General features: G+C 41.6%; 2 protein-coding genes across 3 annotated transcripts; both read left to right on the top strand.

Moving 5' to 3' along the window:
- The first annotated feature begins 886 nt into the window (after positions 1 to 886).
- On the top strand, positions 887 to 7,177 carry LOC146984203 (keratin, type I cytoskeletal 18-like). Of its 2 annotated transcripts, none has more exons than XM_085781149.1 (7): positions 887 to 1,434; positions 4,020 to 4,102; positions 4,416 to 4,572; positions 5,662 to 5,826; positions 5,930 to 6,055; positions 6,235 to 6,455; positions 6,574 to 7,177. In XM_085781149.1, the coding sequence occupies exons 1-7, from the start codon at positions 985 to 987 to the stop codon at positions 6,689 to 6,691; spliced, it is 1,320 nt and encodes a 439-aa protein (XP_085637275.1). In that variant the 5' UTR covers positions 887 to 984; the 3' UTR covers positions 6,692 to 7,177. The 2 variants fall into 2 exon arrangements, with proteins under 2 accessions (XP_085637275.1, XP_085637276.1); XM_085781150.1 differs by having other exon boundaries at positions 6,235 to 6,459; positions 6,581 to 7,177.
- Positions 7,178 to 9,539: 2,362 nt separating this feature from the next.
- Positions 9,540 to 12,845, top strand: LOC146984202 (keratin, type I cytoskeletal 18-like). Its single transcript, XM_085781148.1, has 7 exons — positions 9,540 to 10,070; positions 10,724 to 10,806; positions 10,899 to 11,055; positions 11,235 to 11,399; positions 11,489 to 11,614; positions 12,118 to 12,341; positions 12,667 to 12,845. The coding sequence occupies exons 1-7, from the start codon at positions 9,666 to 9,668 to the stop codon at positions 12,788 to 12,790; spliced, it is 1,284 nt and encodes a 427-aa protein (XP_085637274.1). The 5' UTR covers positions 9,540 to 9,665; the 3' UTR covers positions 12,791 to 12,845.
- The last annotated feature ends 2,907 nt before the right edge of the window (positions 12,846 to 15,752 follow it).

Genomic DNA, 15,752 nt, shown 5'->3' with positions numbered 1-15,752 from the left:
TTTCCGTTTATCTCTGCATTGGTTGACATATTGCACAAATAGAAGTAGAAATCAAAAAAGGACAGTCTAACACATTTGGTAAAAGTGTTGCTGTAAAGAAGACATTAATCGCGTTGTTGATACTGTATGTTGCAATTCATTTCTTTCCCTGTGATTACAAACCAGACATGATGCGACGCCCCTCCAGGTGTGACACTGCGTCATCTCACACACAGTGACTTAAAACAATGATGAAATCCTTCCAGTAAACTTGACTGAACTGACAGCGACCGACACGTCTCATTTGATTTCTCTGAAAGTGATGATCCCTCCATCATGTGTCACTGTGTTTCTTCGGGTGGGGGTGGGGTGGAGAAGTTGATAACATGTTGAGTCTAATTTGGGTGTCACTCTGAGAAATATTAGCTCACCCATTCAGAATAGATGCCAACAAATAGATATGTTCCCATATCAAAGTTATAATTGTGGATAGTTTTCTTTTATTTTTATTGTTATAAATAATCCCCTTAAAATAAAGCTGACAGTTACTCAACCAAGTTGTGGCTCACTCCCACTTAACTCAACTGCTGCCTGAAAATAATTAAAAACAACTGAAGAAGTTGGTTTGAATAACTTTGGTGGGGATTTTTAAAATGAGGAGTTAAAATGATGTTTAGTGTCATTCATAACAAACAAAAAGTGTGTAAATCTCTCACTTATTGAATCCCACAAAGTGCTCAGAATTGACCAACTTTGGAGGTTGTGGAGGACAAAGGCATGCTGTGAGCAGCCCTGTGGTTTCAGCCTGTGGAAAAGAGGGAGGTGATTCATGATGAAGGGGAGTGGTCTAAGGGGCGGACCTGAGGGCCCACAAGGTTTATATAGTTTAACAGCTTCCCTGTCCTGCAGCCTTGTGTCTGTGAGCTCCCACTTCTGCCGGCCCAGCCTGTGCCTCTCTCTCGTACTCACAGTCTCTATCACTGAGTCTCAAACTCTACAGCAACAATGAAAAGCTCCAAGCAAACTACATACTCCATGCGCTCCTCCACCAGTAGCAGGGCTCCTGCTATATCAATCTCTCGTACCTCTGTTCCTGTCTACAAGGCCCCCTCCATCCATGGCGGGGCCGGCGGCGACCGCATCAGCATCTCTTCCTCCTACCGCAGCGGCCTGGGAAGCGGGATGGGAATGGGAATGGGCTCCATGAAAGCAGGGGGCTTCTCCGGGGGCATCCAGGTGACCACCAGCGGCAACAGTGCCGACATCATGGGCAATGAGAAGTTTGCCATGCAGAACCTGAATGACCGTCTGGCCAACTACCTGGAGACGGTGAGGACCCTGGAGGCGGCCAACCACAAGCTGGAGGTAAAGATCAAGGAGGCCCTGGAGAAGAGCGGACCAGACTTCAGAGACTACAGCAAGTACCAGGCCATCCTGGATGACCTGAGGAGGAAGGTGAGTAGGCAGGGGAAGGGGGGCCTGGGGCAGGCTGGTGAATGTGAATGTGTTGATTTATTAAGGGCAGAGGGGTGGGAGTAAGGTGCGCTGGCAGGAGAACATTAGGGAGCGTTGGAGAATGAATGAACTGAAAGACGAAACCCAGGGCCAAGAGATGATTAATGTTTGAGAGGAAATGATGCAAAGGATCTGTGTTTGAGCAATAAGACTGAAACTCAACACTTCTTGAAGACCTCTTACACTGCACCATGATGTTCCTCTGTCATCTGTAATACACTCTGTACTACAATCTGAGTTCATATAGACTCCTGACACCAGGGGTTTGTTTAGTCTCTGCTGGTCATTGGCACTGTGCCCACTGATACTCTGTGGGTCGGGGGGTCCGAGGGCTGGACCGGAAACAGTATGGAGGAGGAATGTTGGAGTTTCAGGGGTCAAAGAAACAGGAAAGCACAGAGAAACAAAAACACCAGTCCAGGGACTTTACAGACATTAATGAGTCACTTGGCAGCCCCATACATCACAACTTTAACTACCTTTTTCCTCTGTTCCATGTAATCCAAATAATGTGTTGTTAGCTGGACAATGGCACTGAACATACCTTACAGACTTACAATACAATATGTGCAATAGATGCTGATAAGGAAAGACTTCAAAAGACTTTATGATCTGCATTTCATAAATAATTAATCTAATAAGACAATAAATTCAACTCTCACCTTCAACACCTGATACATATAGGCCTACTGTTAATCTGTTACTTAGTGCCAAAAGATTTAAGAAGTGAAATAAAAACCAGACATTACACAACTAGGAAAATTTGTTAATAATTCATTCTGGGTTTTGCCCCATTGAATGCCACAAAGAAAACAGTGTATTCAAGGAAAATTACATTTTTCCTTTCAATTTAGTCAAGTGCAGCTTCCAAATGGAACATTCCAGTTAGGCTCCAGTGCTGTTCCCACTGGAGCAGAGAGTGCATGCCCACATAGAGCATGTCTTTTCCCAATGTTTTCCCTTGTGGGAGAGATAACAGCATCAAGGTCGACAGACCCTGTTTTGACACAAATGGGAGGCAGAGAAAAAGAAGAAGGAGTTTACCATCCATTTCCCAGTTTTATCACTCTCATTGCACATTGCATAAGAGCAAAGCTGCTGAAAATTTGGTTTTATTTGGCCAAAAAGCCCAGGGCTGCAATTCATCCAAACAGCCCGGGGTCAACAGGCCTCATTTTTCTTCTGGCCTGCGTGCCCTCCGCCTCATAGCCCCTCTGAAAAAACACACTCAGTCTCACGGCACAGCCCAGACTTGTAGAGCACACAAAGTCAACTACCCATGCAAACACAAGGAGACGCATGTGCAATCACCTGACCAAGCGCGTATGCACAAAGCCGCGATCACAACCACCATCACTACCTTCCGCATGCAAATTACCTTCCCCCACCCTGCGCTGCTGACAGGATAGATCCTGTTCCTGAGCAGTGAAAGGACAATTGCTGCCTGGCAGCCACTGATTGGCTCCTGGACTTTGTCACCTGGATATGTCCCTTGCCATCCATTCTAAGCCTTATCAGCCCCACAGTGACTGCTAAAGCAAATACAGCAGCCACCGGTCTTCCGTCACAGGCCATATTTACAGATCCAGACAGTGACACATATTTTCTTACACCAAACCTTTTACTGCTTTTTCCAGTTGAGTAATGTACCACAAAAAAACAGATATTAAATTGCATCTGAATTGTACTTTATACTAGTTTTCTTTAAAAACCCTTTAATTACTGGCTGTTATTATTTGATAATATCAAGAAATAGGCAAGAAATAACAAGTAATTGCAATGTCAGGAAATAGCTTATAAGCTCAATTTCATAGTAATGTCATGTTTTTCATGAAGGCAAAAGATTAGGCTACACATGGTTTTCATGCTTTGAATTTTTTGGTAAAGGCCAGCATTTTTCTCCACCAAGTCTGTGCAATTGACTGTTATTTCTGGGCTATTTCTACGCAATCAGTCATTATTTCTTGGCTATATTTCTCGACATTATGAAATTGACCATGATTTCCAGGCTATTTCTAGATATTATGAGGCAATAGCTAAATTTCTTGGCTATTTCTTGACATTTTCAATTAACTTTCTTGTCATTTTTAATGAACAGCCTGTAAATTAAAGGGTTACCAAAAAATCTGATTCAACTTTCTTTCCTCATGATGACAGAGAAGAGTAGGATTCCTGTGCAATAAATGTACAGTTTTAGGTAGCCTAAGCATAGTTTATCTTAGCTTAGTTTAGCACAAGGGAAACAGCAAGCCTATCTCTCTACAAAGCCAGCTAAATCAGCTAGGAAAGCTCAATGCTGTAACTGACATTTTTTGAACGTGTTTCCCTCATGGTTAAAATTAAAATGTTAAAATTAATTGTTTTACAAATTACAGGTTGTTTCTCAGTAAGCAGATTTTGTTTCTTGTGGACAGAGCACCTTTCTGTCTTTATGCTAGGCTAAGCTAGCTGGATGTTGCTTTTATGATTCAAATATTAGAAAGTGAATAACATAATCATCATTGTCTTTCATCAACCTGTTCTAGGTGTTTGATGCCACCGTCGACAACGCCCGCCTGGTTCTCAACATCGACAACGCTCGCCTGGCAGCCGATGACTTCAGAGTGAAGTAAGGCCGCTGAGACAGTAAAATACTTTGCCAGACAGCTGCCGACACGCCCTGTCTTACTGCTCAATGGGTTGCAAGTTAAAAACGTTGTGACATGATCACTGGTCCCTTAGTCATCACCTTTGCGTCATAGCCTGCATGCAACATAGTAAACACAGCTGGCTCCTCAGACAAGATTATTGACCAATTAGAAGCAGGTTTACCCTGAGTTAATAAACAAACATGTTGTAATGAGTAGGTCTAAAAGTCTTTGTGGGTTTGAGCCGCTGTATCAGGCTTTCAAGCCCTCACCTCGCTGATCTGTGCCTTTTAGATTCGAGTCCGAACTGGCCATCCGCCAGTCTGTGGAGGCTGATATTGTCGGTCTGAGGAAACTCATCGACGACACCAACATGGGCCGCATGAATCTGGAGAGCGAGATCGAATCCCTGAAGGAGGAGCTCATCCACCTCAAGAAGAACCATGAAAATGTGAGTGTGACAGCATACAAATTCAAACCTCAAGTGTCAACCCCCTGAATCCTCAAGTTGAATAATCAATAAGCCAATGTTTACACTTGAAAACACATCTTTAGATAATTTTATCAAGATTATGAAGCTAATCTGCTTCATTTGGCTTGTGTTGATGTGGCTTTATAAGATTATACTGACAGCTGCATCACATTAGAAAAGAGATGGGATTCAAATTGTGCTAATTTCTAACTGGTGCACAATGACATCACAATTTTCCACAATGGCCCCACCCATTTCATATTGGAAAAACCAAAGGTTAAAAACAGAAATGCATAAATATCATATGGGAAAGTTTGATCCAGTGTGGGAACTCATCACTTCTTCGCAAGCTTATGGTCAAAATTGATTTATGGACCTTTAACTTGAGCTTTAAAGTCAAAGATTAGTGAAAGGTTGTGTTCATGCTATTTGAGTGTTGAATGATTTTTAGTGCTGCACATGAAGCCCAAACAAAAGACACCTCTGGACATAATTTAAAGCCACACCCACACCCTTTAGAGGATGTGAATTATTATTTACTTATCAGCTCATCTCAATACTCTATCCAAACATCATCATGTGTTTAAGTTAGTGTTGTATACACACCAAGCCACGAGTGCAGCCGACACATCCTGCCAGGCAGCAGTAGGGAGGCGTTCTGGAAAACAAACTTGAGTGGGAAGGGGGAGGTTCGTTCAGAAATCTGAAAAATCTCTATGTGAATATTGTGGGAAACCTCATCATAAAAATGGTTCCCATCCACATTTGGAGACACCAAAGAATTCAAATTACTGTAATTTCAATTCATGAGCCAAAACACAGCCATTTGTTTACTGAAGGAAAATATTTAATGAAGTGTTTGAGGCCCCAGATGTAGGTTTAGATTTACCCCCTGTATATTTACCCTACCATAACATGGGATTATGCTTGGGAGAAGTTGGGAGTCACAGTTGGGTCACAGTTTCAATCCTTATAAATGTACAAGAATATGCTCTATTTCAGATGTGAAAAAAAGTTAGGATTTATGATCATTTTTATTAATTTCTCTATGCATTCTTGTCTATTCAGGAAGTCATGGAGATGCGTAACCAGATCGCCCAGTCAGGAGTCCACGTGGACGTTGACGCTCCCAAGGGACAGGATCTGTCTCAGATCATGGCGGAAATCAGGGCCAAGTACGAGAAGATGGCACTGAAGAACCAGGAAGAGCTGAAAGCATGGCACGAATCTCAGGTGAGTGATTGGTGACAAGACGTCAAATCATTAACAAACGTGGGCATTCATCTCAAAAGTGAAAGTCTCGAGTTGACTTTGACCTCGCATCTTCTATTTGCAGATAACAGAAGTGCAAACCCAGGTCAGCCAGAGCACAGAGGCCCTGAAGGGCGCCCAGACAGAGGTGAACGACCTGCGCAGACAGCTCCAAACCCTAGAGATCGAGCTGGAGTCACAGAGGAGCCTGGTGAGAAGTCCTCTGTCAGCACACACTTCATTTCCCCCCACTCAGCACTCTCATTTCAAGTCTCACTTTTATTTTGTTGACACAAGCTTTACACTCCGGTGACCCGTCACCATGGAGCCTTCCTTGAGGTTAACTTTAAAATGTTAACCCTTTCTTTTCTTCTCCTCTCCCGCTCACAGAAAGGATCTCTGGAGGGCACACTGAGGGACACAGAGATGCGTTACAACATGGAGATCGAGTCTCTCAACAACGTCCTCCTGGGTCTGGAGGCCGAGCTCACACAGCTGCGTAACAACATCCAGCTGCAGACACAGGAGTACGAAGCTCTGCTCAACATGAAGATGAAGCTGGAGGCTGAGATCGCAACATACAGACGGCTGCTGGACGGCGAAGACTTCACGTGCGTAGAGTTTCACTTTCTGCTGCATAACCACAAAAAATAAATACTTTTTTTTTTTTTTTAATGTATAATTAGAAACAATGTGATAGTTAAAATGATGTTGATTTTTCTTCTTCAGGCTCCAGGACGCTCTGGAAGAGCAGAAAACAGTCAAGAAGACCAAGGTGATGACTGTCACACAGACCCTGGTGGACGGAAAGGTGGTTTCCTCCAGCACAGAGACCAAGCAGCTTTAAGCAGCAGAAGCAGTCGCCTGGCGTCTCCCAACAACCACATTCCCAGCATCATGACACTAACAAACAATTGGCCCAAGTTTTATTTCCATTGGGTTCTCCTGAACTCTTAGTCAAACAGCACTAACTCCCGCTGAATTATCGCTGCGATTAGTCCTGGGTTTACAGCTCTTCTACAGGCTGATTTAAAAACTGGATCAGAGGAAAACTCAATCATCTTTTATTTATTTCATCATGACGTTATTTATGTACTTGTGTATTGACAGGCGGATATTCAGAATTGACAAATTGGAGAACTGTCCACTTTTTTTTAGAGACAAACTCATTCAAGACATTGACAGTTTCAAAGTAAAGAATAAAGAGTCTTAATAAAACACAAAACGTTTTTTTTTTATACTTCATCACCTTTGGTTTTCTTTCTGTCCAGTAAAGTCTGCCCTGTTGTGCTGTGATACAAAAAACATTTCAATAAAGTCCATTTTTGGGAAATTTTTATTGGTGTGAGTATGATGTTTTGTTTGCAAATGAAAATCATTAATGGCAAATATGTCATTTCATAACTTGATGAATAAGAATGGTGGAATAATTAATAATTGAATCAAGCAGATAGTAGTTCTAGTGGTTACCACTCATAATACCAATCAATAAAGTCTTCAGGCCACTGAACTCCTGGCCACTGTCAAATAATCAAACCTGCAGATGAAACATCATCACCTTTAGAAGCATTGCTAAATAATGTAGGCCAACTGTCTTCTCTTCATCGCCACTTTCACTGCTCCTCTACAAGTACACTACAATAATATAAATGTTACAGGTAGTTCTTAAATATTTCAGTCACTATTAAAAAACATTTTGCTATCAGCAAGAAAAAACAAGTCCTGCAACAGCACAAACTGTAATGAATTATAAATGATTATTTTTTTAATGTTGCATATTTAATTCACATATGATGGTTTAAAAAAATACTTACGAATAATATGTTTATATTTCTATCAATTCTTAACATTTGTCTACCACATAAAAATACACACATAACCCTATATAACATATTTATACAGATAGGTATGAGCTCAGGTGGCCAGGTAGTGCAGTAGTTAGATTAAGTTGCCTGGGGACTTTCTGTGTGAACTTTGTATGTTCTCACTGTGCCAGCTTCCTCCCACATTTCAGACATTCACATGAGCTTAACTGGCAATTGTCCATAGGTGTGAAAGTGTGAGGTTGTTTGTCTCTATGTGTCAGCCCTGGTGACCTGTCCAGGGTGTGCCCCGCCCTCGCCATGTGTCAGCTGGGACTGGCTCCAGCCAAAATGCACCCTGCACAGATAAGCAGCATAGACAATGGATGGATGGCATGAGCTTGACAAATATGTCAAAATATGAAATAATTCCAGTATCTAATGAGATCAAATTAAATAAGATAAGATATGCCTTTACGCAACTCAACAGCTGGAAAAGCTTCCATATATAGTTCTTACATTTATGTACGTACGTGTGTTTTTGTTTGTTTGTTTTTATGTATTTTTTATGTGCATATATTTCATATGGACATCCAATAGTTATACATATTTTATTTAATGTGGAAATTGAATACATCTCCACAAATTAAATTCACATGGTCAAACCATTTACATGTGAGCGCACTCTTCCGGTGGAGGTTGTAACCTGTACATGGTGATTCCACTGTTTACCTTATGACTGTTTGAGATGAAGGATAAACTGATTGTTGCCATGATAAGATAACAGAGTTATAAAGTCCTTCCTTATTGAAAACAACCCCACAGTGTTTTGGCAACTAAAAGGCTTTAAACATTACTCCTGTATCTCTATCATCTCATCTGAAGCAACATGCTCCCCACCAGCATAATCATTGGTATTTTATATCTGAACACCCATGGACAAGGGTGTTGTAATTCTATATCATTCTTATTGTCAACATGAGGAGACAAAAAACAGTTTTACACATGATACTTCCTGATTTTCTCAAGTGACCTGTGCCCGTTGGCCCACACCTGTTAGTTCTAAGGTCTAAACTCACTAAAGGTCTCATACATGTTCGTTTTATGTTTCTATAATTTTCCCTCCACTAACATCTCCATTTTACAGTTCAATTAAATAAATAATCAGTCACAGAGCATTGTAGTTTGTATTTAACATTACTTCAAGATTAATTTAATTAAAAGTCATGTCCAGGTTCTATATTTGTACTGTCAAAGTATCAACACAGAGGTCCAAATACGCACAGCCTGTATTCAAAAGCCGCACCTGAAAATGACCTGTCAGGACTTCTGTTACTTTGTGATTTCACAACAATGCAGTCACCAACCTTAGCTCCATCCACCTGGACATACCATCCAACCTTACAGGATTTGGTTTCTCTGAATTCTTTACCTAAAATCAGCTTTTAATTCAGTCCCTGAGATCAGTCAACCAGAAGATGTGGCTCAGAGTCACCCCTCTTTAGATTGGCTCACTGACGTATTATTACCAGAGTTCCTGAGCGATCAATATTTCAAATAAAACCCAGGATAATGTAAAAAGTTTAACCTTTATGTGATTCTATTTTGAGAATTTACAGCATCAGGATTGTGTACATTTTGTGTACATATACTATATTGACTGATCATGTCAACCAGTGGAATAATGTGACCCACTGACGTAAGTATCCTGAGTTGTTTTAACAATTTGGTTTGATGGCATCACAGTTACCATGGATACATCATTTTATACACCCATCGATGTGAAATTGTCAGCATTCACTTTTGCCTTGATTGAGTAACAGGGTGGGTTGGGGGGACAAAGTCTAAGTTGGAAGGCTAAAGGTAAAAATGTAATATAGATAGGAGAGGAGTGGCAGAAGGGAGTATTATATTGCTTTCAGAGTGATATATAAGACCCTGGGTCCCTCCTCGGTCCTCCACTCTCAGCCGTACCTGGAAGAACCTCTCCTCTGACTGACCAGCACATTTCATTTAGCAATGGAGCCCATGATGAAACGGTATGGTATGCATCCAGTAAGTCCCATGCACAGACAAATGGATCGGTCCTACGCCCACAGCGTCAGCGGAGGAGCAGGTGGCCATGGTACCAAGATCTCAACCGTCACCTACGGCACAAGGGTTGGCAGCGGCTTCGGCGGTGGCTATGACTACCAGTCCTATTCCTCTGGAGCCACCTCTGGAACCCTGGCCATTGCAAATGAGAAGACCACCATGCAACACCTGAACGACCGCCTGGCCAGCTATCTGGAAACGGTTAGGAATCTGGAGAAGGCCAACAGCAAGCTGGAGATCAAGATCAGAGAGGCTATTGAAAAGAAAGGACCACTGGAGGGCAGGGACTACGGCAAGTACAACGCCATCATTGCAGAGCTGAGGGGCAAGGTGAGTCAACAAATCTGTCAGTCTGGTACCTAGAGTTGTCATATTTAGTCTACTTCCTAAATGAAAAACCAAAGGTAAATTGGAAAATATTCATTGGTTATATTTTACAACATGATGCAAAATTGCTAAAAAGAAATGTACAACGAAAACTACCACTTCATTTTTCTAGTTTTTAAAGATAAAGTGTCTGCAAACAGGAAATGTTGAATGAACATATAGGATGAAGGTCAATAACGTTTCGTGTTTGGTCACAAAATATATTTTTCTAACGTTGTCAATATTAAAATGTCTGAATTATTGACCAACCTCTGAATCTTCTATTTTCTTCGCTCTTGAAATGTCACATAATGTTGAGTCAAAATCCATTTCAGGTCCAATCTCTTAAACTTTGTAAAAACAAATGTACTGTGCTCAGGCAGGCTCTGACTAACTCATTTCAAAACAGTTATAATCTGTAACCTGATTCTTATCTCCATGTCCGTGTCAAGCTCTGACAAAAAGACAACTTTCTTTATCCTGTTATGATTTACAGTTTTATCTTGGTTGTTCTTTCGCCAGCCCAATTCATCAAAGGGATAATTACACTTCACTGTCCATCAAAATTATTATGGGAAAATACAGTAGATTAAACAGTCCGTGACTCTTTCTTTCAGATCTTTGACATGACCAAGGAAAATGCACATCTTGCGATCGCTGTAGACAACGCTCGCCTGGCTTCAGACGACTTCAGAGTCAAGTGAGTAGCGTTTGACGTTGTATGCAAATTAGAACGAACTCAAACAAGCATTCATTAGTTCATCAGATGTAACGCTATCTCTGTTCCATTAGGATGGAGTATGAACTGGTCATGCGTCAAACAGTGGAAGCTGACGTTGCCAGACTGAGGAAGCTTCTGGATGACACCAACATGTCTCGCTTGCACCTAGAGAGCGAAATTGAATCCCTGAAGGAAGAGCTGATCACCCTGAAGAAGCATCATGAGATTGTGAGTGAATTGAGGCAGGAGCTACATGCATGGCTGAATGAATGAATGACTGACAAACTGGATTTGAACCGAACAAGTAGATCCTCTGCAGTCGACTTGTTCCTTAACCCTTACACAGGAAAATGCCATTGACCTTGCTCTGGAAATCACTCCCTCCCTGACCATTTCCTTCTTAACAGGATGTTGCTGAACTGCGCGAACAGATTACCCAAGTTGGCGTCAATGTGGACATTGATGCTCCCAAGGGACAGGACCTGGCCAGGATCATGGAGGAGATGAGGGCCACGTACGAGAAGATAGCGCTGAAGAATCAGGAGGACCTCAAAGCATGGCATGATACACAGGTAATTCATCTGGGCATATTCGCTCAGTACATTCAATCCACCCGCTTTATTTTCTAACCACCTTCTTACCTGCTTCATCCTGTGTCCAGATCACAGAGGTGCAGGTGCAAGTGACTCAGAGCACAGAAGCCCTGAAGGAGGCCACAACTGTGATGAGTGAAACTAGGAGGAGGTATCAGGGACTGGACATCGACCTACAGTCTGCACTCAGTCTGGTAAGAATATTTTGTGTCACTTTAGATATTGCTAATCTATCATTGTGTCACCAGTGGTCACAACTTTTCATTTGAGCCTAGTATACCCACTTGTTCAGGTCTACTATTTTGCATAGTGTGGAAGCTGGTTATGCAGCTTTCGTACCACAGAATATACAGTACAGTAGGCTACTTTCAAATTTTCTGTTGCTAGCAGAACATTTATTGATGATTTTTTTGTCTGTTATGATAAAAAGCTACCAACAGGGGGTTTCAACTTTGCTAGAAGATGCCCAGAGGCTGACTGATTTCTGAATAAGCAAATAAAAAATAGAGAAATAAAATCCTGCGAGGTTGGATGGTGGCTCCAGGTGGGCTTGGCCCATTGCTCATTGTGACATCACAAATTCCAGGAAGACTGATGGCTCATTTCAAGGCTCTTTTTTCTGGATCCAGACTGTGTGTATCTTTCCATGGACTGCACTTGTTGATTCTTTGACAATTTGTCTTTCACCCTTCAACAGAAAGCGTCCCTAGAAGCCACACTCCGTGACCTCGAGATGCGCTACAACATGGAGGTGGAGAAGTACAACGCCGTCATCCTGAGGCTGCAGGAGGAGCTGACAAGGATCCGTGACGACATCCAGCATAACTCAAGAGAGTACGAGGTCCTGCTTAACATCAAGGTGAAACTGGAGGCTGAGATCGCCGAGTACAGGAGGCTGCTGGACGGTGAACCACCTTTAATGTGAGTATGAGGAGCGAAAATGGGAGAAATGGTGAAAACTGCTTGTAAACCTCAAATGGCTGAACAATCAATTCTCTGCATTGTCTCAGCTAAACGACACCATAGCTTCGTCCGCAGAGCAGGTTTTGCAAATTTGATTCAAATTAGCTTCATGTAAATATGAAGTGACATTGATACAGAGAGTACAAGTATTTTGTCTGCATCAATACACAACGGTTTTCCCCACACTTATATCAGCTGCTAAATTTTAAAAGCAGTTACTCTAGTGTATATAGCAATGACTGAATGAATTTTTAATGACTCATCTTTTGCTCTTTTTTTCCAGGCTGGAAGATGCCATTGAGACAAAGAAGGTGCAGACCAAAGTGGTGACAGTCACTCAGACCCTGGTGGACGGCAAAGTGGTGTCAGAGAGCAAGGACGTACAATCCAGTGAACAAATTCATTAGAAACTGAAAAAAAGCTCTATTTAACAAAAATAAAAAATGAACAACAAAAAGTGAACCCTTGTGGCTGTGACTGTTTATTATCTTTGTCTTATGGAGAAAAACATAACCACAGTTCATTTATTCAAAGCCTTTTCACTGATGTATTTACTGTTTCTCATGAAGAAATAATTAGACATTTTAGGAAATATGCGGGTTAGTTGAGAAGAGTGATACCACTCTTGTCATAGTGCATGAAATAAACATCTTTTAGCTTATCTAGGCTTAACATAAAGACGGGACACCGATTAATAGAGCCTGTCTGTCATTGTTGAAGATCCATCCGAGGTGACAAATTTACATCTTATTGTTCATATTTATGCATAAGTTATTTGGTTGTTTTACATAAGGTTATTTGTTGAACTAAATTTTAGCCTTGAAACACCAGACCAAGACACACGGATCGGCCATTCCCCCTGGTTCCAGTCTTTATGCTAAGCTAAGATAACTTGCTGCTGAGTTTAGCAACTTTGGCTTATCCTCAAACTGTCAATAAGTAAGAGAAGATGATTTCCTTTGACTTAGACTTTGACTTTTGATAATCTGCCAATGAAACACAGAACACAAACATTGTGTTTTATTGTATGGGATGCTCCAGCTGCCCTGCCCATACAGAGTGATAGATAGCTGCCTGGCTTTGTGCCATTCTCCTCCCACACACGCACGTCTGCAGCGAATGCGGGAAATTCTTTCAGCTTCTGAGAAATTCACATCTTGACCCACGGTTTTTCAGCCCTGTCCTGTTATAGGCAGAACACCCCGATTCCCATGCCATGTCCAAGCAGACCGCTCCAGTTTCTGCTTTCTGTTTATTTACATTAACATGAGTCATCCTGATTTCTGGTCTCCCTTTGATAAAAACTAACCTCTACATAACTTAATGTTTATAGGCTGTACACATGTTGTTGATGAAGATGTGAGGAGCAATGTGTTGGGAATTTATCTGTCAGTTGGGGATGGTTTTACAGCTAGAACTCAGGCTTTACAAACCGATGCTCTGTTCATCATCACAATGTCACAATTTTTTGGAAATATACTATTGTACCAGTGCAACATTCCTCAGACAGGACCATTAATCATTCTGCCAGTCTTTATTCAAGACTAATTTCCCAATTGAAGCAGAAGATTAGTTTCCTAATTTGTGTTACATTCCACTGCAACACTGTGTGCCCCCAGCTATTACTCTATAAAGTGTGTGTAACAGTGTGTCTGCAGTGAGTGGCTCTAAATGCCAGTCTCTCTATGTGTTGTTAAGTTGTAAATCCAGATTCCCTTACACTCTATAAGCCTTTGTTGCTGGGTTGCTCAGCCCCAGCAGCCACATGCTTCATATTCAGGCCTGAAAGCTGCTGGGGAGACAACCCAGCGAGCGGGGGGGACAGAGAAGAAAAGGAGAGATGATAGGAATGACAGGCTCAGGAGATAGATGCGAGGGTAGATAGAAAAAAAAGGACAGAAGTGCATATCTCTCCTGCATGCCTGTGATTCCTCGGTGGGCCCCAAAGAGGGCTGCCTGAGCCGTACCTCTGGCTTTGCACGAAGATAGGAGACCCACTGAGGATTCACTGTGCTCCATCATGGTTACTCAACAAAAATCTGTTAACATGAATTAAATGACGTGAATTAATGAATGAAGCCGTACATTCATTTAAAGCTGCTGACTCAACAGGAGGCACCTTAGCAAATCAAGCTAATCAAAGAAATCTACCAGTTTAATATCAAGCTACATCCAGGGATGAAAGAGTGAGCTGCAGCCTCACAATAGGTTTTAAAAATATGCAGTCAAAGTATCTCAAACATGGGTTCTCAGACACTGACTTATAGGAGGACCAACCCAGAGACGAGACATAATGGAGCCGTCTACACGGCAGATAACAGCTCACGCCTCCTCCACTGTGTCTCCGTCTGTGTGCTCTGAAACTGCCTGTGATAACATAGAGACCTGCAGCTATGGCAAACCAGGTTGGCAGAGTAAGAATCTACAAAAAGCTGCGTCGATATAAGTGACAACTTTTATCCTCTCAACTTGCCAATTTTGGCCCAAATATAAATCCATATTATTTCTGGAAATTACCTCAGGAAATCTTTGAAATCTTTAAATAAATAATAATTTGTTGTCAATATTTTCAAGCAGCACAGATAACAGCAAATTTTTCAATGGGGGGCACTGAAAAGTTACCAGGACCTCTTGCAGAACATCTGTATATTTGGTTTTGTATATTTGCAGCACACATGTTTCCTAAGCTGAAGTGCGTCAAGCTCGCACGGCCACCATAAGGCAGGAACTTTGGGGTTACGCTTGGTTTGACTGCTGATGCCTCATATCAGTTTCAACTGAACTTAAACATGCATTTTTTCACACATCTGGACTGTGGATTTTGCCCCACCAACCCCCTTCCCTTCCAGTGTAGTCGTGCTTGAAGGTATCACTTTACAGCTAGTGTGTGGACACGAAGGCTCATTGCATAAGTCCTTACAGTATAAACTGTACAGTAGTACATATAGACCATGTACATATAGAACTTGGAGTTATCCTTCATACTCATAAAATATCAAACTGCTTCTAACTCAAGGAAAAAAGCATGGATGTCATCATTAAAAGGTCTTAACAAAGTGGAAAAACTGTAATAAACTAAGCCAAATGTTATAATGTGTAGTAGCTGTAATGTGTAATACGTAATGTCCCTGATAAATGTTGCAATCATGCAAAAATGCAACTACATTTTGAATCTTGAAGATGAACTCAACATACCAAGTGTTGCAAGCACATTGCATCACCCTGAGCCGAAACTCATGAACTGCCTCCTTAATTCATTTGACAGAATTACGGGCTTTTATTTAATGGTAACAAGAGCAGGTCGATGGAGGGTTATCAGCAGCTAACACGAGTTAAGATAAACAGTTTCAGCCGGAACATCACAGTTTA

This window comes from Trachurus japonicus, chromosome 7 (genome assembly GCF_045865225.1).
Source record: "Trachurus japonicus isolate A0001 chromosome 7, Traja_1.0".
NCBI classification, from domain to species: Eukaryota; Metazoa; Chordata; class Actinopteri; order Carangiformes; family Carangidae; genus Trachurus; species Trachurus japonicus.
The sequence above is the reverse complement of the archived record's forward strand: the minus strand, read 5'-3'. Positions and strand labels throughout refer to the sequence as shown.

What these genes read in the sequence shown, in the direction of transcription:
- LOC146984202 (XM_085781148.1), top strand. Translation starts at nt 9,666, where the DNA reads ATGGAGCCCATGATGAAACGGTATGGTATGCATCCAGTAAGTCCCATG. An exon ending in TCAGACGACTTCAGAGTCAA is followed by an intron (nt 10,807 to 10,898) that starts GTGAGTAGCGTT and finishes CTGTTCCATTAG; the next exon opens with GATGGAGTATGAACTGGTCA. An exon ending in TACAGTCTGCACTCAGTCTG is followed by an intron (nt 11,615 to 12,117) that starts GTAAGAATATTT and finishes ACCCTTCAACAG; the next exon opens with AAAGCGTCCCTAGAAGCCAC.
- LOC146984203 (XM_085781149.1), top strand. Translation starts at nt 985, where the DNA reads ATGAAAAGCTCCAAGCAAACTACATACTCCATGCGCTCCTCCACCAGT. An exon ending in TGGATGACCTGAGGAGGAAG is followed by an intron (nt 1,435 to 4,019) that starts GTGAGTAGGCAG and finishes AACCTGTTCTAG; the next exon opens with GTGTTTGATGCCACCGTCGA. An exon ending in TCAAGAAGAACCATGAAAAT is followed by an intron (nt 4,573 to 5,661) that starts GTGAGTGTGACA and finishes TTGTCTATTCAG; the next exon opens with GAAGTCATGGAGATGCGTAA.